General features: G+C 41.5%; 1 protein-coding gene across 11 annotated transcripts in view; it reads left to right on the forward strand.

Moving 5' to 3' along the window:
• The first annotated feature begins 1132 nt into the window (after nt 1-1132).
• C4H1orf94 (chromosome 4 C1orf94 homolog) overlaps nt 1133-22574 on the forward strand; it is a 124689-nt gene continuing 103247 nt past the window's right edge. For 10 of the 11 annotated variants that reach the window (XM_007492752.3, XM_007492754.3, XM_007492750.3 and 7 more), the window contains exon 1: nt 1374-1901. In XM_007492752.3, the coding sequence (XP_007492814.1) occupies nt 1588-1901 (314 nt within the window). In that variant the 5' untranslated portion in view covers nt 1374-1587. The other variant, XM_007492758.3, reaches the window with a different exon arrangement.

The following is a 22574-nucleotide window of genomic DNA, read 5'->3' on the forward strand; positions in this document are numbered from 1 at the left end:
TTCAGGTGCCCCTGAGGATCTCCCTCACTCCATCACCTGGGCCAATGCTGCAGATATTGGGAAGGTGGGGAAGGAGCCTTGCAGCTGGGGTTGGGAAGGGGGAGCATACACTGACTGGCCTGGAAGGGCAGGCATCCCAGGCCTGTTGCCTCGTGCTCTTCCCGCGATCGGGCGTTCCAAGAGAGCCTCGGCCGGCTCCCTTTCCCTGAAGCTGCACTGCTGCCCCCCACTCCCCACCCCCGCCCAGTCGTGGATCTGTCCTCCAGGGAGGGCCGAGGCGGGTGCTGGAAGGAAACTGGCCCAGCTTCCTCCCCTTGTCCTGGCTGGCGGAGGCCCCAGGTTCCAGGTGTTGGGGAGTTGGAAAAACTTAAGCGAGAACTGACCGCGAGTCTGGGGATGTGGGCGCCAAAGGGCGTCCGAGAGAGCCGCCCGCGGAAGCGCGGGAGGGGAGCAGAACTCTGGGCGCTGCTCTTCTCTTTCTGGAGTCCAGGAGTCCCAGAAACCACCGCATAGCTACTCGAGGTCCCCCCGGACTTGGGTGGGAAAGAGCGCGGGTTAGAGGGACAGCCGAGAATTATTGGGTTTTTATTCGTGGCAGGCACGGACGGAGTGGTATTGCAGCAAGGCAGGTTTGGCCAGAGAGATTGAGCGGGGCGTGCGATTGCCTCCACCTCAAAAAACCAGAGGACTATATGCTGCAGTAGAAAGATCACTGGTTTGGGAGTCAGACAGCATGGGTGCGAATTCCTGCCCCCGTACTTACTTGTGTGTCTTGGGGCTAGCTAGACACTTCTCCCTGGATCTCATTTTCCTCATCTGTAAAATCAAAGGGATCGACTAGACCATCTCCCAGATCCCTTGGAGCTTTGAAGCCTGAGTCGTGGACCTTTTCCATTGCCCTCTCCATCCCGGGTTTCCCTACCTCATTCCCAGGACCCGGGCTGCAGGGGCAGGAGGAGTATTGTGCCCTGGGGCGGTATAGGTGGCTCGGGAGGACAGTTGGCTCGAGAGGGTCCGGAAAGGTAGATGAGGATGGGGGGAGGGTCTGAGCCCTCTCTTCCACCCCCACCCCCTTCCTGAAGGGGTCTCGTGCCTAGACTGCCCAGTTGTGAACGCCTCTGTCCAGGAGGGGAGCGGAGAAAGGGGAGAGGGGTGGTGTTCCATTACTGAACTAGCGTGGGTGAGTGAGGGAGTTGAGGGCGGGTTATCCGGGCCGAGACTGCCCGATCTCCTTGCTGTGGCAGGAGCGGGAGGAAGGGGCCCTACCAGCCCCTGGCTCCCCTCACAGCTTGTCTCCAGTTGTTATTCTGCCGGCCCAGTTGCCAGGATCCTGAGCTCCGGGGATTCCACGGTTACTAAGCTACTAGGTTTGTTGTCTTTTATTTTAAAATATTTTCTTCTGGGGGAGGGGGGAGGGGGGCAAAAGAAAGGAAAGAGCAAATAAAAAAAAAATCAAAATAACCCCTCCCCCAGAACACACACACTCACACACGAACACACACAGCCTACAAAACAATTGTCCTTGGAGGAGAGAGAAAAAAAATCTGACCCCCTAAACTCCCGAATCTGGTGAATGAGGGGTTGTGGATGGTCTGTCTTCGAGCCCTGGGCAGGCAAGGGCCCTTCTGCAAAGAGAGGAGGATGATGGCCAGCGGGAACGGGCTCCCTTCTCCCACGGTGGCCACCAAGCGCCCCTCACCCCTGGGCCCGTTCCCCAGGCATATCTGGATCCACCAGGATACACCACAAGACAGCCTGGACAAGACCTGCCATGAGATATGGAAGAGGGCCCAGGGCCTCCCAGAAGCCTTCCAGCCTAGGACAGGGGCAATGATACCAGCACAGCCCACTTCTGCCCCACCTGGGGCCCTCAGAGACCACGACAGCACTTTCCAGGATGAGTGAGTGTTTTCCTACTATGACAGAAACTTGGGTTGGGGGACTCATAGAGCATCAAAGGTCTAATTCCCTGGGAGGCAGTTGCTTGTGGAGAATATCTCCCTGGGCTCCATATCTGCAGCTTATCTATGGGGGCTAGCTTTGTGTCCTTCCTACCACATGCCTCGAATTTCCCTCTAAGATTTCCAGTACCCCAAAATCAGTGCATCAGGATCATGTTTCAAGGGCTGCAAAGAATAAAGTCCTTGGAAGAATGGTGCGCTGTGATGGTTGGGGCACCTTTTGGGTCTCTTCTGGGATGAAGGGCCAACTTTTCTTCCTTGCCTGCTGATATTACTTCATCCAAAGTCTTAGATATGACAGGCAAGAAAGTTACATTAATCAGACAGAGCTAGGATGATATGCCAGTCTCATAAGCCTACCTATTTCCAAGGTTCCCAGGTTCCTTCTCAGAGGTGGTTTAGAGATGACCATTTCTTGGAAGACACTTTTCAAAGATATTCACTTTCACTCTATCCCCATCGCACAAACCAGTGTCCTTGGTGTGGAACCACATCTGGAATCCCCCAGCTTGGGAAGCAGCTGTCCCATTCAGCCGCTACAGAAACCTCTCCAAAAGCACACATCAAAATATTTACTGGGAAAGCCCTGACATCGTCAAAGACCATAATAGAAAATTAACACATTCTAGAAGATGGCTGTAAATATGCCTATTTCCTGCTGGGAAACCCTGTGTCTGGGAGTGCCAAGTGTCTATAATAGGGCAGAGGTGGGGGACAGGAGGAAGCAAGGGAACAAGAGTTGGAGGATGGGGAGAGAGAAGCAGCAGAGGAAATGACAGGCAATGATTCATGCCTCTATTTAGTCCTTCCATAAGTTTTTCGTCTTCAAAGGGTGTTGCAAAACTGAATTAATTACTCCTCACAGCATCCCTGCCAGGCAGATAGTGCTGTCCCCATTTTACAGATGGATTAAGTGTTAATAATTAAGTGCTAATTAGAGGCTAAGTGATAATTAAGTGTTGCAGGCCCCAGTGTAAGCTTCTGCACAGTGGAGAATGGCATTGGGGAGTTGGTGGAGTCTTTGCTTGCTAATCCAACCAGCACCCAGGCAATGATCAGATGTTAGCTGCTGCTCATGTGATTGAAAATCTTACCTTTGGAGCCTAGATAGCATAAAGCCCTGAGCATGTCAGTGCAGTAAAGATGCAAAAACCTCAGCTGAGTCTCTCCCCATCTCTCCTGTTCTGCAGTCTCTGTCAGAGAGAAGGAAGTTAAAAGGCTCTCAGTCTGCCTCAGCTGCATTAGAGAAACAGCCATTCTGAGTTTGGTGCAGATGAACACTGCCTGTGAATTGGCCTGAACACTGCACTAGTCCCTGAGCATAGCATCTGGAGGGTCTGGCCCACCCCCAGAGTTCCCAAAAGGGACTGGTTCAAAGGTTGGGATAGGAGATCATTAAGGGCAGTAGAGAGGACGTGATGTTAGCAAGAGATCATAGGAAAAATGACTGAGAGCTAAAGGGAGTGTCAGGGATCAAATCTAATTCCTTCATTTTACAAAGATGGAAACTGAGGTGTAGAGAGAATGAATGATTTGCCTAAGACTACACAGGTGTGTGGCAGAGAGCCTAGATTCAAACTCTAGCCTTCCCACTCAGGGATCTTTCCACTGTACTATACTGCTTCTGGAAGATTAAGGGATGAAGTCTTCCCATTTCAAATAAGGCATTTGTCATAGACAGTAAAGGATGTGCTTGTTATTCAGTGATTTTGAGTCATAATCAATTCTTCATGATCTCATTTGGGATTTTCTTGGCAAAAATACTGGAGTGGTTTGCTATTTCCTTCTCCAGCTCATTTTGCAGATGAGAAAACTGAAGCAAATAGGGTGAAGTGACTTGCCTAGGGCCACATAGCTAGCATCTGAGGCTGGATTTTAACTCATCTTCCTGACTCCGGGCCCAGTGCTCTATCTGCCCAAACTACCTGCAGACAGCTCTTAATGTTAAAATGCTAATTTATCCACTGGGTAGATTATCTGTGAGTAGTTTTTTACATGGAACTTGGTTTTCCCAAATAGTCATAGCCTCTCCCAGGCTTCTCTTCTCTCTGATCCTCAACTTGTATGTAGATCATGAAACTTGGGCTGTGGTGGAAATGCACAGACATCAGGAAATCTGGTATTTTGTTTTAATTTGGGGCATGCCACTGTTACCTGTGTGACCTGGGGCAAATTGATGAATCCCTTTGTACCTCTGTTTCCCCTTCTTTAAACTGTGTGACAACCCCTGTCCTGTTTGTCTTCATGGTTGTGGGTGAGGATGATAAGTCATGGTAGATATCAAAGTACTTTGGACATTTTCAATAAAAAATTCTATGAAATGCAAGTTAGATTTTTATTGCCCAGATGTATGTGATATAATCTCATTATAATGGTACAAGCCACAACCAAGTGTGAGATTTAGGGATCTGCTTCTAAAGTGGAAGCCCCATCTTATGAAGCCTAGTGGAAACCATGACAAATTCTCTCCATGTTGAAGACTAGTTTCTATACAGGAGTTGAGTGGTTTGTTTGTATGAATTCCAGTGAAGGAAACTTTCTGGCTTGTGTGTATGAGACTTTACTTTGAGAATTGTCTGACTTGTCCATGAACCTGGGGCTGGAAGGTGTAGTCCATGTGTATGAAGCCCAGTTAGGGAGCTGTCTGGCCTGTGTATATCAATTCATTCATTCATCCATACATATATCCATTTAGTCATTCATTCCACAAAAAAATTATCTAGCGCCAGATACAGGACCTAATAAAGTATTTCACTTCAATGAACTCCAGTCTGAGAACTAGCTGTATAACCTGTATGAGCCCTGTGTGTGGGAAATGCCTGGACTATATAATCATAAAGATCAAGCCTGGGAACTTTCTGATTTATGTTCATGAGCCCCATTCATTCATTCAGCAAATTTTATCTAACTCCAAATCTAGGAGCAGATAAAGCTGAGGACAGGAAACTCACTCTGGCAAACATCTAGTCTGTGGGCATGAGTCTCATTCATTCATTCATTCATTCTTCATGTCTACGAGCAAGTTTAGCTATGTGCATGAATCCTAATTTGTGAATTGTCTTGCCATTGGGTATGACCCCCAGGTTGGGGATCTCTGACATATACACAAACTTCATTTATTCATTCAATGACATGTATTATTCAGTTACAAATCTAGATGATCAAGTGGTATATATGTTTCAGTGAAGCCCAGGCTTTAAATTATCCTGGCTATATGCATAATCTGGGTCTGGGAAAAAGTTGTGTGACTGAGGTATATAAAACCCATTCAATCATTTATTCAACTTCAAGTCAAGGAACTGATCAGGTGGTGTGTTTTAAGGAAATGCCTTCTGGGAGCTGTCTACCCTTTAAACATTATCCTATATAAACTGTGTGTATGAGTCTAGGTTTGAGTGCTGTCTGCTCTGTGAGAATGATATTCCCTCATTTGTTTATTCAATGTGTATTTGACATCTAACTCCCCATCTGGACATTTTATAGGCTGTATCTGAGATCTCTCTAGCCATTATTAATGACTACTGGTCTTGGAGCTATTGGCAGATTAGACCAAGATGAAATTTATTAAGGAGGTAGTACATAGTCTTCTACTTGAGTTAAAAAAAATGATGAGCCAACAGTGTGATAGAACAACCAGAGAGTCTAGAACTCAGTATTGAGCAGTGTACAGAATGAAGGAGATGTTAGTGCTGTCATACTGTTCCATAGTTAGACTTCATCTGGAACAATATGTTCAAGTCTGGATAAAAAACTTTAGAAAGGACATTAATTAAACTGGAGAATTCCATTGATAGGCAACCAAGATGGTTGGAGGACTAGAGATTATGTAATGAAAGCATCAGTTGAACACACAGCAAATTTTATGGAAAAATAGAAGATTTGGAGACAATGGAGATGAACTTTAAGTATTCAAAAAGTTGACACACATTAAAGAGATTAGACATAGTCTTCCTCAAAGAGAAAAATTAAAAATAATAAGTAGAAGTGACAGAGGTAAATTTAGGTTTGATGTCAGGCTAACCATGAGCACTGTACAAACAGAAGAGGGATGAGGTATCTCAGGAGGCAGCAGGCAAGACCCCCATTTTCAAACAGACTGGGTGACCACTCTTCAGAGATGTTGTGCAAGGAGGCCCAGGTCATATATACACTGAACTAGGTAATCTCTGAGACCCATTTCCTTATATTCTATGATTCAGTTCAACCAATGTTTAAGTGCTTACTATGTATAAGGGCCCCTCTAATAAAAAAATTTTTTTACATGCACCAAAATTCCTCCTGCCATGGAGGAAGACATATTTTATTTGATTCCTGGCCCTGGGTGTGCATATTGCAAGACAAAATGAAGCAATCCATTATATCAAGGAGCTTCTATTCTACTTTAAGGAAAGAGTTTTATAGACTTTGATGGCATCATATAAATGTAAGTTACTCTGGTGACTTTTAAGCCAATTCTTATGGCAATGCCCAAGGGATTCTGGGGAACTGTAGTGGGTGTGGAACCCAGTTTGGGGCACTATCCCATAATGTAATGTCAGGACACCTGTGTTTGAATCCTGGCTCTGCATTTAGGTCTGGTTGTTTGACCCTGAAGAAGGCACTTCACCTCTCTTTTGTAGTTTCCTCACTTAAAAAATGGAGATAATGCTAGCAGTGCCTAGATTATGAGAGTGTCATGAGGATCAAAGGAGATGATGTATGGGAAGTGAAGCACTATAAAAATGTAGGGAAATTCATTCAATAAGCTAATCAGATCATGTGCTTCAATGAACCCCAGTCTATTGGGCCAGTTATTACATGAGCTATCTGGCTCTAGGTACTGTCTGGCATGTGTATTGGGAGCTGTCCAGCCTGTGTGCATGAGCTCCCACTCTGGGAGCAATCCCCATTGTCTAATTGAACCCTCCGGTCTGAGTAAGCCCTGGGAGTTGTCTCAAGTATGCATGTGTGCATGTGAGGAATTCTGATCATTCCCCAACTCTGTGAGCTCTCTAGTCTGTATAGATGGAACCACTTCTCCCCAGGTGATCACTTGGGAACATGGGCTGACCTTGAAATTCCTTTTTCACTAACAGCTTTAGTATCTCCCACTGAGGGACAGGCTTTGTCTTTGGTGTCACACCTGGGAATGTTTCTCTTAAGTCAGGCACCTGAATCGATAAGTTCATTGATCTTGCTCATGTGATCAGGATTGGTCAGGCTGTTATTATGGCTCTACCCTAGTATGTGTTATGCACTAGCTTAAAAAAGATCAGGTTATATCTTACCTAACATTGTTAATTGGGTCTGTGAAAACACGTTGGTGAAATGCCATCACAGGGGGTAGTTGATTCCATCAAAACCATTTTGTAAATGGGCCTTCAGTCAAAGAGCATTACTGTAGATTTCTCCACTTTACAGGAGGGTATGTTTTGATTTATTAAGAATCTGATTGTCAAGTGACATTGGCAGGGCAGCCTGATGTTGGGGCATGCCAGTAGTCTGAAATTGGTGACTTTTATTTGAGTTGCTGCATTGCACAGCCCCTGCTCATATGTTCTTTGCTTCCCTCTTTGCCTGTTGGTATATTTCCTCAGCAGTGATGTTGGGCCCCTCTGTTGGTCAGGGTGGGTGCTGTACTCTCTGCTCCTAGAAGCTGCCATGCCTCTTCTGCACCCATCCCCCAGCCACAATTCCCCTGATTCTGTCACTGTGGCAACTGCTTGCTTTATCCTTAATCAGCACCACTAACCCTTCAGCCTCTGGGAGCTTTGCCTTTATCCAAACTTAAGCATGGCTCTTTCTACTTCATTTACATCATTGTTATCTTCTGTCAAAACCCATTAGAGAGGTAAATCTGAAGTTTTGTGACCCTTCCAAATGGAGTTTCATATTTTTAAGTTACAATATAAATGATCTTCCAATTAGGTGTGGCTTGGAGAATATGTACACCCAGCTTCCTCCCACAGATATAGAATGTCAAGATGCTTCATTCCACTAGTGTATAGGTACAAGAGAGCTTGTTGGGATACTGGGAAGCAGCAACATTGAGGACTTTGAGTTCTGTGAAAGCAGGGGCTGTGTACCTGCCTGAGGTCTGGTGCATATTAGGTTCTGATGACTAGAGATTTAGTTCAACTCATTTTACAAATTGGAGAACTGAGTCCCCAAGGTCATGGAGAGTACCTATTTTGTTACTCATAATCATTAGATTTGATTCAGTTGAATTCTTTGTGGCTTCATTAATTTTACTAACACACCATGCCCTTCCCCTCATCTGGCCAAAAATTACCATCTTCATAATATTCCCAGGTCCAATATTTTACTATTTACTCGCTAGAATTGACAGACCTTAACTCTTTTCCTTCAAAATATTATCTTGTATCTATTCTTTGGGTTCCAGGACAGCATGTATGGAGAGAGTGTTGGATTTGGAGTCAAAAGACTGAGATGTTGAGTCCTGATTATTACTTACTTAGGGCAGGATATTGAGCAAGTTACTTATCTTGCTGGTTTGAATTTCCTCATCTGCAAAATATGGGATAAGAAGATGACCTATGAGATCCCTTCAAGATCTAAAGCTATGATCCCTAAAGCTATGATTCTAGAAGCAAAAAAAAATAATCTGTTACCTACAAAGGCTTTTCTGGTCTGCTGTTACTGTATGTACTCTCACATTTCTCTAAACAATTGTGAATTGAATGCTTGGTAACCCAGAAAATACAGATGAAAGATTATAAATGTTAATTGAATGAATAAATAAATTAATCAATGCATAAACAAACAAACAAATAGATAGATAGATAGATAGATAGATAGATAGATAGATAAATAAATAAATAAATAAATAAATGAAACGAATGAAACATGGAACCTGAAAACTGAAAGAGATCATAGAGGCTACAACTAATCCAATTCATCCCAGCTCCAAGAACTTTATAGCATCCTTAGTGGTGATCATCCAATGTCTTCTTCAACATTTCTAGAGATTCTAGTGAGATAGGTTGGCCCATTGCTAAGAGTCCTAACTATTATAAATTAACCCCCCTTCATTTTCTACCCAAAGTCCTCATTTTATACAATCTAGACTGAAAATGTTAAGATATCTTTCCAATAACATGATCCTGATAGCTCATATAGAAAAAAAAATGATTCCCCATCCATCATGTTTTCCCAACCTTGTTAGAGTCAGGATGAGATATAGCTAATGGAAGGTCACTGAGCAGGACCAAGAGTCAAGACCAAGACTACGACCTCAGCCAAGAGGAGAAATCTAGAAGTAGCTATAGGAGAAGAAAAAGGAACAGTAAACCTCCTCTTATTTCATTGAACCTTAGCCTTGCCTCGTGACCTTCCTCCTCATTTTGTAAAGGAATTTCCTTTTCTTTTTCTATCATTGAAGATTATCTCTCTCTACTCTAGTCCCCAATTCCAAAATTGTGTCTTGATCTTGCCTTCTCTCTTCCTACCTGCCATGAGAATGACGTGACCCTCTGTGTTGCCAAGGATAACTGTCCATTTATTCATTCATACTTACTTGCTATGTGGAGATCAGAGTGCTTGGTTAGGAGTTATAAAATTTGGATGGTATGATCCCTACCTTCATGAGGAGAAAAGAGAGGAGAAAATAAATTTTAAAATGCTTCCAGATTGTCAGAGAATCAAAAAAATATTTAAAAAACCACTTTGATGTTTTAGGCTTTGTTAGATACTAGGAACATAAAAGTGAAACAGTCTCTGCCCTCAAGGAGTTTACTCTCTACTGAGGAAATAAAACATATTTACAAACAAATAAATAGAGTATGTACAAAACACAAAGTGGTTTTAGGGGATGGGGCAGTAAAGAAGTCAGAAAAGATTTTTTGAATGAGTGGATATTTGAAAGACAGTCAATCAGGCATGATGAATAGGAAGTACATAGTAGCCTGTGCAAAAGTGTGGAAGTAGGAAATGAGGAAGTCTGTATGAGGTCAGTGAGAAGGCCAGTTTGCCAGTCTGATTGCATCAAAGGGATATACCATACAACCAGTCTAGAAAGATGGGCTGCAGCTTGATAGTCAAGTATTTGAACTGTCAGAGGAGTTATTTCCTCCTAGAGGCAATAGGGAGCTCCTAGAGTGCCATTAGCAGTATTGGGCCTAAGCTTTAGGAATAATCCTTTAGCAGCTATATGAAGGATGGATTAGATAAGGGCATCTAGGTAGCCCAGAGAATTGGGCAATGCAAGCATGGATTCAGGAGGACCTGGGTTCAAATCTGGTCTCAAAAACTGCCTAGCTGTGTAATCTTGGCCAAGTCACTTATCCATTGCCTAGCCCTTGATCTTCTGCCTTAGAGAGGTTACTAAGACAGAATGTAAGGGTTAAAAAAAAGAATAGACTGGAGAGGGGACAGACTAGATGTTGGGAGACTAATTTGGAGGCTATTGTAAAATACAAATAAGATATAAGGTCCTGAATGAGGGTGATAGAGACTTTGAATAAGAATAGATAAGGTGTCCACCAATTATTGGCTATGTAAGGAAGGGAAGAGTGAGGGATTGTAGATGATGACTAGCAAATCTGGATGACTGGAGGAATGGTGATGCCATCATCAGAAATAGGGAAGTTAAGAGCAGTGTGTGGGGAATGAGTTCTATTTTGGATATATTGAGTTTGAGTTGTCCAATAAGCAATTGATGGTGTTAGACTCAATATAGAGAAATGAGAATGGGATGTACCAATCTGGAAGTTGTTTGCATAGAGGTGACAATTGAATCCAGAGGTGATTAGTTGACAACTATTGAGATCAACAAAAAAGAGAATATAGATTGCAGTGTCTGAGGCCAGGATCCTGGGGTCCCCTGCCTCTGACCCCAATCTTTGTGGACAGGATCATCAGAGAAGGTTGAGAAAGATTGGCCATACAGGTATGAAAAGAACCCCAACAGAACAATGTCACAATATTCTTGGAAAGTTATGTGGGTATGGAATAAAAGAGAATGAAGAATTAATTTCAGAGTTATAGACAGGAACTAGTGATGCCACCAAAAGAAATAGTAGAGGAGTGGGTTAGCAGGAAAGATGTGATCCAGACCATGTTTGGTTCTGGATACCATATTTTAGAAAAGACAATAATAAGTTGGAGAGTATTAGAGGACAACCACAATGGTTTACCTTAAGTTTATGCCACAGGAGGATCAACTGAAGGAACTGGGAATGTTTATCTTGAGGGAAAAAAAAGACTGAGGGAATAACTGTTGCTTCTCTTCCAAGTATTCCAAGGACTTTCATTATAATAAGTGATATTGAAGGCTCTGTCCTCAGTGATATATTGTTTCATGTTCTCTCATCTGGTTATTTGTCTGACATCTGCCCTTCCTTCCTCCTAGTCCAGTTTCTTATCACTTTCAGGCCCTACATCTCAAAAACTCTTGGGCTGTGGACCTTGGGAGTCTTGGTCACCTCTCTCTTCTCTCTCTTTCTTGTCTCTGTCTCTTTCTCTTTCTCTCTCCTCTTCTTTCTCCCTCATTCTCTGTCTCTCTTCCCTTCTTCCTACCATCTCTCCAGGGCTCCAGGTCTGCATTTTCAGTTGTTTACTCAACATTTACTTTATATCCCACTGGATGCTGAGGTCAAACCCTAAGTATATTTTCTCCTAAATTTGACTTCTCTTCTTGACTTATGTTTGTTATGATACTACTTTTCTCCCAATCACTCAGGCTTGAAGTCTCAGTTATCTCTGACTGACGTCTGAACCCCACCACCATCCGCTCAGTTGCCTACAGATAGTTCCTTCTGAACAACAGTTATTTATTAAGTGCCTTCTATGTGCAAGAAATTATACTGAGTGTTTGAAATACAAAAAAGTAAAAAAAAAATCCCTGCTTTTAGGGAGCTCACAGTCTAACAGAAAAGATTACATGCAAACAACTAAATACAAACAAGTTCTATGCAGGGTAAATTGGGGATAGTCTCAGAAGGAAGGCACTAAGATTAAGGAGAAATGGAAAGGGCTTTGTGCAAAAGGAAGGAATTTAGCTGAGGCTTGAAGGAAGCCAAGAGGTAGAAATGAGAAGAGAGAGAGTTCAAGGTATGAGGACAGCCAGTCAAAATGCTCAGTGGCAGTAGATTGTTATGTTCAAGGAATAGCAAAGAGGGTCAGTGTCACTGGATCACAAAGCACATAGAAGTAAAGTGTAAAAAGCGAGGATTTTATATTTGATCCTGAAGGGAATAAGGATCTAGTAATGTTTACTGAATTGGACAGTGATATGATCCAACCTGTGCTTTAAAGAAGATCAACCTGAAAACTGAATGGAAGTTGGGGGGGGGGGAGACCTACTAGCAGGCTATTGCTATAGGCTTAAGAAACAATTAGGACCTGGACCAGGGTGGCAGTATCCGAAGAGAAAAGGGGGCATATGTGAGAGCTGTTATGAAGGTAAAATCAATAGACATTGGCAACAGTTTGGATATGGGAGGTGATAAAGAGGGAGAAATTGAGGATGACAGCTAGGTATCCTGGATAGCAATTTAGGAAGAGGGAAAGGTTTTGGGAAAAAGAAAATTAGTTTTGTTTTGGACAGAATTTGAGATGTTCATTTTGAGGTGTCCAATAGGCAATTAGAGATGTGAGATAGGAGATCAGGGGTGGAAAAATAGGTCTTAAAATATGTATAGAGATATTTGAATTCATGGGATCTACTGAAATCACTGGATAAAATAGTATAGAGGGAGAAAGTAAGTCCCAGGATAGAGCACTGAAGGACATTCACATTTAATAGGTATGCATGATCTGGATGAAGATCCATAATGGAAACTGAGGAGTTGTCAGACAGGAAGGAGGAGAACCAAGACAGAGTATTGAAATGAAGGCCTAGAGAAAAAGAGAGGGGTATCAAAATGATGAGGGTGGTCAACAGTACCAAAGTCTGTAAGAGGTGAGGTAGGTGAAATAGTGGAGAAAAGTCATTAGAATTTGGAATCAGATAACTGGTAACTTGGGAGAGCACAGTTTCAACTGAATGATGTAGTCAGATGCCAGACTGCAGAGAGTGAAGAAGAAACTGAAAGGAAGTTGAGGCATCAATTGTATGTGGTTTTCTCAAGTAGTTTAGTCAAAAAGGGAGTAGGAAGATATGTGGCTACCTAACTGGGATGGACAGATGAAGTGAAAGTTTTTGAGGATGGAAGAAACATGAGCATGTTTGTAGGTAGTAGAGAAACAGACAATAGACAAAGAAAGAAATACCTTGTCCACCCCCAGAGAATGAACAGAAACATAGAAACACAAAACACACACACACACTCACACATACACACACACACACACACACACACACACACAAATAGACATTGAAAGACTGAAAATTAGTAAGAAAGTAGGGAGTATAGAGGGGGTTATTGGGGAATGTTTATCACACCCATATTTTTGTTTCCATTCCCAAAGATGAGGAAGATATAGTCAGTAGTCCTGGATTCAAATGCTGGTCTTGTTACTTATATCTTATATGACCTTGGACAAGTCCCTTAGCCTCTCTTGGGCCTTAGTTTCATCTATGAAATGAGGAGTTTGCTAGTTGGTCTCTAAAGCCTCTTCCAAGTCTCAAACTTAGGGATCTGTGCATCATTTGAGTTTTCATTATCCTCTTCCTCATCTATTTTAATATTATCCTAACTGATTTCCCTTCATTCCCTTCCCATCACCTATCTATCCTTAGCCACCTCTACCAAATGAATCCTCCTGAAACAGTGCCAAGAATGTTATTCTCCTCTTCAAAACACTTTAGTGTATCCCCATTGCCTACTAAATAAAACTCACACTCTTTAGCCTGTCATTCAAGGTGCTCTACAATCTGACCCCAATGCATTTTTCCAGCTTTATCACACACAATTCCCCTATCTTCTATGTTCCATCCAAATTGGACTACTCAGCATTCTTTATCCAGGACTTTTGCTTAAGATTTTTGGTGTTTCCTTTGACTGTTCTATTTCCCTCAATGTCATCCTGTTAAAATCATACTCATCCTTTTAGTTCCAGGTGAATTGTCACCTTTTCCAAGAAGTCTTCTTGCTGTTCCATTCTTCATTTTATCTGTGTTCTGCTTCACCCTTAGTATATGAACAGACATCCACCATCAGGACTTTTGAGAAAATTCCAGAAGGAATTTCTATTATCCTGACAAGAAAAAATTCTATTCCAAGCTGGGATACTTTACTCTTCCTTAGTCCCTTAATAACACGGAGAACAATGGTCTATTCTATATTCAGGTTTTTCCTAATTTCTCGTTGTCCCCACAAAAAACAAGGAAACACTTTTACTACCCTGCTTAGAACGAGGAAACTGGTTCTCAAATTTTGATTTGAGGGCCCCTTTATACTCTTAAAGGTTAAGAGCCCCAAATAATTTTTTTTTGCTTTGTGAGCCAAATTTCTTGATATTTAATGTATTAGAAATGAAAAACATTTTATTATAAAAATGGTTTTGACCTTGATGACTCTCTAAAAGGGTCTTGGGTACCCCCAGGGATCCCCATTTTGAGAACTGCTGATTTATAAGAAAAAGATCTAACTTGTGAATAATGCAAAAAGTAGGAGAGATTTCAGGAAGAAAATAATCTCATTGCTACAGAACTGACCAGCTTTTAGCATGATGATTGAATCTATTTTCCACAGGTTATGGCAGAGGGTCAGAGCATCACTGCCTTAGGGCAGGAGAATCTTCAGCCTGATTTGTGATTTTCCCTTTCAAATATCTGCCTAAGAAAGAACAAGCCTCTTTCCCAGAATCCTCTGGGCTGAGCTGGCTCAACTCAACTGCCTCCTGAGTCCAAATATCTAACTGTATGCTCAATCCAACTGTCTAGTCAGTCCAACTGCTTCCTCGGCCCAAATGTCCGCTCAGTTCAACTGCTTGCACATACCAACTGCTTCTCAACCCACCTGTCCATTTAGCCTATTTTCTCAGCACAACTGACTAGTCAGTCCAAGTGTCTGCTCAGCCCAAATGCCTATTTAGCTTGTTTCCCTAGTCCATTTGTCTGCCCAATTCAACTTGGGCTTGCTTAGTCTATAACTGCCTTCTTGGCCCGACTACCTTCCCAGTGTAACTGCCTCCTTATCTCAACTGCCTCACTGAGCCCAACTGATTGCGCCCTTATTTGGCCAACTGATTCGTTTAAAAATGTGCCTCTCAGAGCCAAATAAGAAGTCTTCTGATTTCTGGTAATCTTCCCTAATTCAGGGTGCATTCCCACCTTAAGACTGAGCTGCTTCCTTCCATCAAGGGTCTTTCTTCCCTCACCAGTGGGTCAATCCATTGTATCCTCTTTCTATTCTCCAAGATTCCTCCCCTATTCTCCTCCCACCCCTTATTGTTTTTCACAGATTGGTTACAACCATAGTTGTTAATCTGACAGTCAAAATAGATGCTGCCTACTACCTACTCCCCCTCCCCATCATGAAAACAATTATGTTTTTCTCCCTGCTTCAATGGTACTTATCACTGGAGTGATGTACGTATGTGTCCTTTGCATATCACAGAACTGCAGATTCTCAGAGTGGGAAGACACCCCAGAAGTCATCTTGTCTAATCTGGCCCTGAACTGGAAGCTTCCCTGTGAGCTTCAGGTCCTAGGCCAATGCTTCAAAGGTGCTTATTTAACAAGTGTTTGTTGAATGAATGAATAGACTAGGACCCTGCAACAGTAAGACACACTCAAACACAAGATTAACTGGAGTCTAATACAAAAAAAAAAATCATAGTATCCACCACATCTCATATAGAATTCCCTTTGGATTATTTCCAACAAATCAGGGGTCTTCCCACAGATGGAGAAAATCTCAGGGTTCATCTAGTCTAAGCCCTTGCTTATAGACTTCTAGTGATGAGTTCACTAACTCCTGAGGAAGCCCATTGGTCTTTTGGACAGATCTAATGCTCAATAAATGTTTTTTTTCTGTCTATATATATTTTTTTCTGTCTATATATATTTTTTCTGTATATATATATATAATATACATACATATATATAGATATAGATATAGATATATAGATATATATATAGTCACCTCAGATCAAGGAGGGTTGGTTCTCTCCACTGTATTCTACAACATTTAGACCATGAACCACCTTGGGGAAGGAGGCTCAGGAGCCTGTGGCTGTGGAAGGAAACAAAAAGCACTAGTCACCATCTGCTGTTGATGCCCCTTATTCATGGACTTCCCCATGATGGCTATTAAGGAGCCAATCCTAGAAAATTGGGCAAGCAACCAGCCAGGAGGAGGGAAGTACAGGGGCAGATCAGTTGCCTGCAGTCTCAGTGCAAGAATCACCAACCTTAGATGGGGAGAGACAACATGGTTCTCTTTAGATGGGCAAAATTGGTCAGACAATGAAACCCTATACATTATTTTGTTCAGATACGGATTTATATTTTCTTCTCCCTTACAAGTAAATGTCATGTGGCAAAATCTGGCCTCAGAATGATGTGATAAAGCTTTGCTTGCTTAGCAGGTATTATAGCAACCCTAGCAGTGGCATGGAGCTGGAACCAACATGTTTTGTCAATGCTGTGGGTTTGGACAACCAGGAGCTAATTTGTGAAGAAGAAACTCTTTTTTCAATCAGTCAAACAGCAAGCATTTATAGATCCCTACAAGGCGTTGAGCCCTGGGCTTGACACTGTGGGAACATTGGCATTGAAGTCCTCCCTTCAGTGTTTATCTCTAAAGTTCTTTCCAGTGTGGGCATTCCATTGTTCTATCATTCCAAGACCTGTTCTTTGCTTGAAAGGAACATGAAATCTGATTGTGGCTACAAGACTCAGGCACACATGAAACAGTAGGAGAAGAGTTCTGAGCTAAACTAGGTAGTTCTTATTCTGATGTCCAATAGAGATTCATGATGGGGATATCTGAGTGGTTAGAAAACACTTCATGGAGGAGGTCGGTGAGAGTCAGGTCTTGACGGAGAAAAGTAGGATTTGGAGAAGCAGGAAGAGAGAAGTCAAGGTTAGGGAAACAGGCCCAGAGGCAAAAAGGGGCCTAACTTGTTTGGAAGATATTTTGCACACAGAAGAGGAGTAGTAAATATTTGTAGCATCAAACTGCAATGGGTCTGATTAGAGTGGAATATGAGTGGGAGAGTCATATTCATTCATATTCACAACTGTCATCACAAATTGCAGATTTCTTGAATTCTAGTATTGATGATTCTATCTTATATTTTTGTCCAAATTGGGCCTGAATTCAGGAAATCTAGACACTTAAAACTGCATTAAGTGTATTGGCAAATCACTTAACCTCTGAATATCCTCATTTGTAAAATAAAAATAACACTTGCCTATTAAAATTTGTGTGAAATAAGAGAATGCATATATGAAGTGCTTTTACAAACCAACATAAATACGAATGATTATTATTTCATTATTTTTTCTTTCATTCAATCATTGGTAACTTTGTGGCTGGCATTCAGTCTACTCAGAGGAGATCTATCAAATCTCCTACATTAGTGTTCTCCTGCTAGTCCATATAGGCAGTCTCTAATACAGGTGACACTTTCTTGATGCCTCTCTGGGAGCTCCAGACTCTGAGGTAGTCTGTCTGACAGATTATGCATGATTTTCTTCCCACTGTACAAAATGGTTGACTGGTGGGGCTTGAAAAAGTTAAGTTATTTATTGTATGATCACTAGGGAGCCCCTGTAGGTTGAGTAAGAAGGTGATGTGACAAAATGGGATGTTTTAGGAAAATTGATTCTTCAGTGGTGTATAGGATGTATGAGATGATGATGATAAAGGAGGAGGAGCAGGATAATAGCTGGTAGTTATATAGAACTTTACAAAGAATTTTCCTTTTTCTCTTCCATGTATTCCCCACTGTGATGTGGTGAGGGAGATAGTGCAAGTCTCATTAGAGAGAAACAGAAGTTGAAATTCAGAAAAGTTAACTGATGTCCTTAAGGCCACATAGTTCAAGTTTTTCATCTGGAGCTTGAAACCAGCTCTTCTTATTCCCAGTCTCTGCCTATGATCAAGAGGTGATAATGGGATTGAGTTTCAGTAAACTGTTCCTGGGATCAGCCACCATTGGTCTTTTGGAAGGTTCTGCAGCTTCAGATCTATCTATCTATCTATCTATCTATCTATCTATCTATCTATCTATCCATCTATCTCTATTTTGGTTAGCTTTTCTGCCATGGATAATGGTCTTTGAAAGCAGGGATTGCTTAATTTTGATCTTTGTACCTATGTAGCCTATGGAGTTCAACTCTTGAGAGCACTCTGACAATTAGAACCATAACTTGATAGTTAAATAGGACTTTTATTGAAGATCATAAAGATCAAACATTCAATGGAGGAGCTCCAACCAAATCTAAATTAAGAACATCTACAGGAACTCTATGGAACCATTGATTTGATCTAGAAAGAGATTTTAAAGGGCTTAATTAGAGTGTCTGCTTTTTATTTACATCTCCCTTGGGTGTACTATCCAATAAGTTACTTATTTCAATAGACAATTATAGATAAATGGGTTCAATTAACCCAATGGGTTCAATCCAACACCAATAGTCTTTTGCTGGCTAGATTCAGGGGTTACTGCATTATCTTCCAATAGTGCTATAGAGTCTCTTTATTTACCCTGCCTTTCTGTATAAATTCTACAAATTCTAGGCTCTAGGTAGGGGCAAGAACATACTACACTGGGTATTTAAATGTTTGTCCATTTGATTGACTAATTGATTGTTCTGGAGATGTCAAATCTAAAAATACAGAATTATCTGAATAGAAAACTTCATGGGAAAACCTCACTCTTACATACATATATATATATATATATATGTATATATATATATATATATATGCATGTGTTCACATAGCTGCAGATCCATTCATAAATGTGATTCTGTAAATTGATTCAATTATTAAGATCATGATTTAGAATAGAGATTGTTAAGCTCAGGTCTGTGAAATTTTTCTTTTATTATAGTTCAATAAAATTAGTTTTTTTAAATATAAAAAAGAGGTTATTACAGAGGCAGCTAGGTGGCTCAGTAAATAGAGCACCATGCCTGGAGATGGGAGATCTTGGGCTTGAATCTGGTCTCAGACACTTCCTAGCTATGTTACTCTGGGCAAGTCACTTAACCCCAATTGCCTACCAGGGATGGCAAAGACTTGGCAAGCATGCAGAGCTGGGACTCAGGGAGCTGCTCGGTTTCCCTTCTTCCCAGTGCCCAGAGACAATTTTTTGCATGCCCCACCCTTCTTTCCAGCTACCCAAAGCAAGAACTTTAATCCAGAAGCTCACAGACAGTTTGAATTTGCCCTCTGAGCACTTGAACTCAGAAAAGGGTCACCAAGGAAGGAGCCCTTACCTCTCTTCTGCCTTGGAACTGATACTCAGTATCAATTCTAAAACAGAAGGTAAGGATTTTTTAAACAATAGGGGTTATTATGATCATTTAGATGTGGAATTTTGAGGGCTCAAGATCAGTGGTAGCTTTGGGGATGGGTAAAAAAATCCCACATGACATTTCAAAGAAAGAGATGACAGAGTATTGCCACCGATCAAGTCTATAAGGATGGAGGAGAAGGGAGTATTATTAAAGATGACCCTCTCTCTTCCTTTCTTGTCTTGGATTTAGAGTTGCCATAGGGAATTACTGTTGAAAGTTTGCCTTTAGTGATGCCCCCTTGGAACATGTCGGGCCAGTCCCACTGTGAATCAGATGTGTCCTCTTCTTACTGCAATCCAGGAAGTCTTCTTGGATGAGTGGTTATTGAGCTGGGACCCTTTGTGAATGTATGCTTTGTTCAAAGGATGCAAATCTCAATAACACACATCCAATCTCCTTTGGTGACTTTGATAGTGAAGTGTGTCTAATACATCAAGAGGGGAGCTCAACCAGGATTTATGTCCCACTTTTGGCATCTCCTTTTTCATTGAACATTACAGGGTTTAAGTACCTCTGTCCTAGGTTTCTAGGAGCCCACAGAGTGGTGCATTTGTGGTTTGATTTAATCCCCTTTTTAATATCTTTGTTACAATGTTCTTTCCAATTCAACTCCCCAGTCACATTAAAAAAATACTTCTTCCTTTGGGTAAGCCTTTTCTTATTAAACAGATTCAAATGAAAAGTTTTAAAGATAATTTGAACAAAAAGAATCACTCTAACTCCCAGCTGAAGCTCCATTTATTGCTGTATTTATTTCTTGCCATTTTTTGTCTCTTTCCCCAACTCACAGCTTTCCTGACTCATCATCTCTTCCAGTGTCTGGGCCACTTTGGGGCCCCTGGATAATTCCTATTCCTACTACTCATTTCTCTTGTTTAGGATTGCCTCTCTACCCCCTCCAGATCATGGCATAAAGCCACAAGTCCAGGAGAGTAGAGCTGAAAAACACTATTTAAAATACCGTGGCTTGAGATCAAATCTGTGAGACCCTGAGAAAGTCATTTAAGACATCTCTCCCGAATTTAGTCTTTCAAAATAAGGAAGGCTCACTAAATGACTTCTCATGTCCTTAGATTCTATGATCTTTGTGGTTTGGTCTAGATAATCTTTAAAGAGGCCTCTACCAGGTCCTACATTCTATGAAAAGTCTTTTTCTCCCCTTTCCCTTTTACAAGAGAGGATTAAGGATCCATTACAGAGGTTCTATTATATTCCTTTTCACAGAGACCTCATTTTTTTAAAGGACACTTTGCTTAGAACACAATCTATCCTCATGAAGCAAATCATCAAAAATGAGAGACAGGTTAATGAGAAGACCTGCCCCAGGTGGAATTTCCTCCCTGCTGTCATCAGAAATGTATCTGGGAGCCCTCACCTAAGCTAAGAGAGCCAAATAACTTGTATAGAACTCTTCCTGGGGAGGTCTGCCTGGGGAGATCATCCTGCAGCAGCATCTACACTAACAGGAGGGAGTAGCAGGGTGAAACTGGGCAGGTTGATTATTCTTCTCTCTATGATCACATCCTTACTTTGAAATATGAACAATCCAAGATGCCTCCGAATTTGCCCAAATCATCCTTGCCAAGGACAAAAAAAATCAAAGTCTTGTAGAGCTAGGTGACTCAATGGATTGAGGGCTAAGCTTAGAGACAAGCGGTCCTGAGCTCAAATCTGACCTCAGAAAATTCTTAGCTGTGTGCCCTGGGCAAGCCATTCAACAACTCTATTGCCTAAGCCCTTACCAATCTGCCTGGGAAGCAATACACAGTATTGACTCTAAGATGGAGAGAGAGAGAGAGAAAAAGAAAAAAGGAAGGAAAGAAAAAAGGAAAGAAAAAAGGAAAGAAAGAAAGAAAGAAAGAAAGAAAGAAAGAAAGAAAGAAAGAAAGAAAGAAAGAAAGAAAGAAAGAAAGAAAGAAAGAAAGAAAGAAAGAAAGAAAGAAAGAAAGAAAGAAAGAAAGAAAGAAAGAAAGAAAGAAAGAAGGAAGGAAGGAAGGAAGGAAGGAAGGAAGGAAGGAAGGAAGGAAGGAAGGAAGGAAGGAAGGAAGGAAGGAAGGAAGGAAGGAAGGAAGGAAGGAAGGAAGGAAGGAAGGAAGGAAGGAAGGAAGGAAGGAAGGAAGGAAGGAAGGAAGGAAGGAAGGAGGAAGGAAGGAAGGAAGGAAGGAAGGAAGGAAGGAAGGAAGGAAGGAAGGAAGGAAGGAAGGAAGGAAGGAAGGAAGGAAGGAAGGAAGGAAGGAAGGAAGGAAGGAAGGAAGGAAGGAAGGAAGGAAGGGTCATATTTTCTTCAGGAAAAACTGAGCATTTAACATGCCAGATTCACAGAGCTGCAAATGCAAATGCACAGAAAAGTAATTGTGAAATCTTTTCCATCCATTCACTTACATCTTTTCTTTATTTCCAAGTTCAAATGTGCCCAGATTTTAGTAAAGCATCTGATAGAATCTCTCCAGTTATTCTTGTGGAAAATATAGAGATGGAGTTCACATCATAGTATAATTAGTTGGATTTGGAACTGGACAAAGACCTGAATCCAAAGATTATTCATTGGTTGTTGTTAGTTTGGGAAGAAGTTTCTATCTGGGAACCCAAGTAATCTCTGCTTGACTCCACATGGTTAACATGTTTATTTTTGACTTGAATAAAACTATGGTATGCCCTGTTTATCAAACTGGCAGATGACACAAAGCTGAGACCAATAGCTGACACATTGAGTGGCAGAATAAAGATTCTAAAAGATCTCAACAATCTGGAACATTAGGCGGCATACAATAAGATGTAATTGAAGAAGAATAAATGTAAATTCTCATATAGGGTTCAAAAATCAACTTCACAACTATAAGATGGGAGATAAGTAACCTCTACCTATACCTAGAGCCATTAACTAAAAAGCATCTGGGGAGTCTTAGTAAAACATAAACTTCATATGATCCACTAGTGTGATTTGACAGTAAGAAAACTAATCCAATCTTGGGATTTATTGAAAGGTATAGTGTCCAGGGCTAGGGAAGTAGTAGTAGTAGTACTGAATTCTGCTCTGTTCAGACTACATCTGGAATATGTTGCCAAGCCACATGTTAAAAAGGGAAAATATTGTTAAAATGAAAAATATCTAGAGGAAAATAATCAGGATGGAGAAGGACTCTTGAGATGAATAATGCTATATGTGGACTGACCAAAGGAATTGAGAATGTTCA

The sequence above is a fragment of the Monodelphis domestica genome, chromosome 4, assembly GCF_027887165.1.
Source record: "Monodelphis domestica isolate mMonDom1 chromosome 4, mMonDom1.pri, whole genome shotgun sequence".
Taxonomy (NCBI): Eukaryota; Metazoa; Chordata; class Mammalia; order Didelphimorphia; family Didelphidae; genus Monodelphis; species Monodelphis domestica.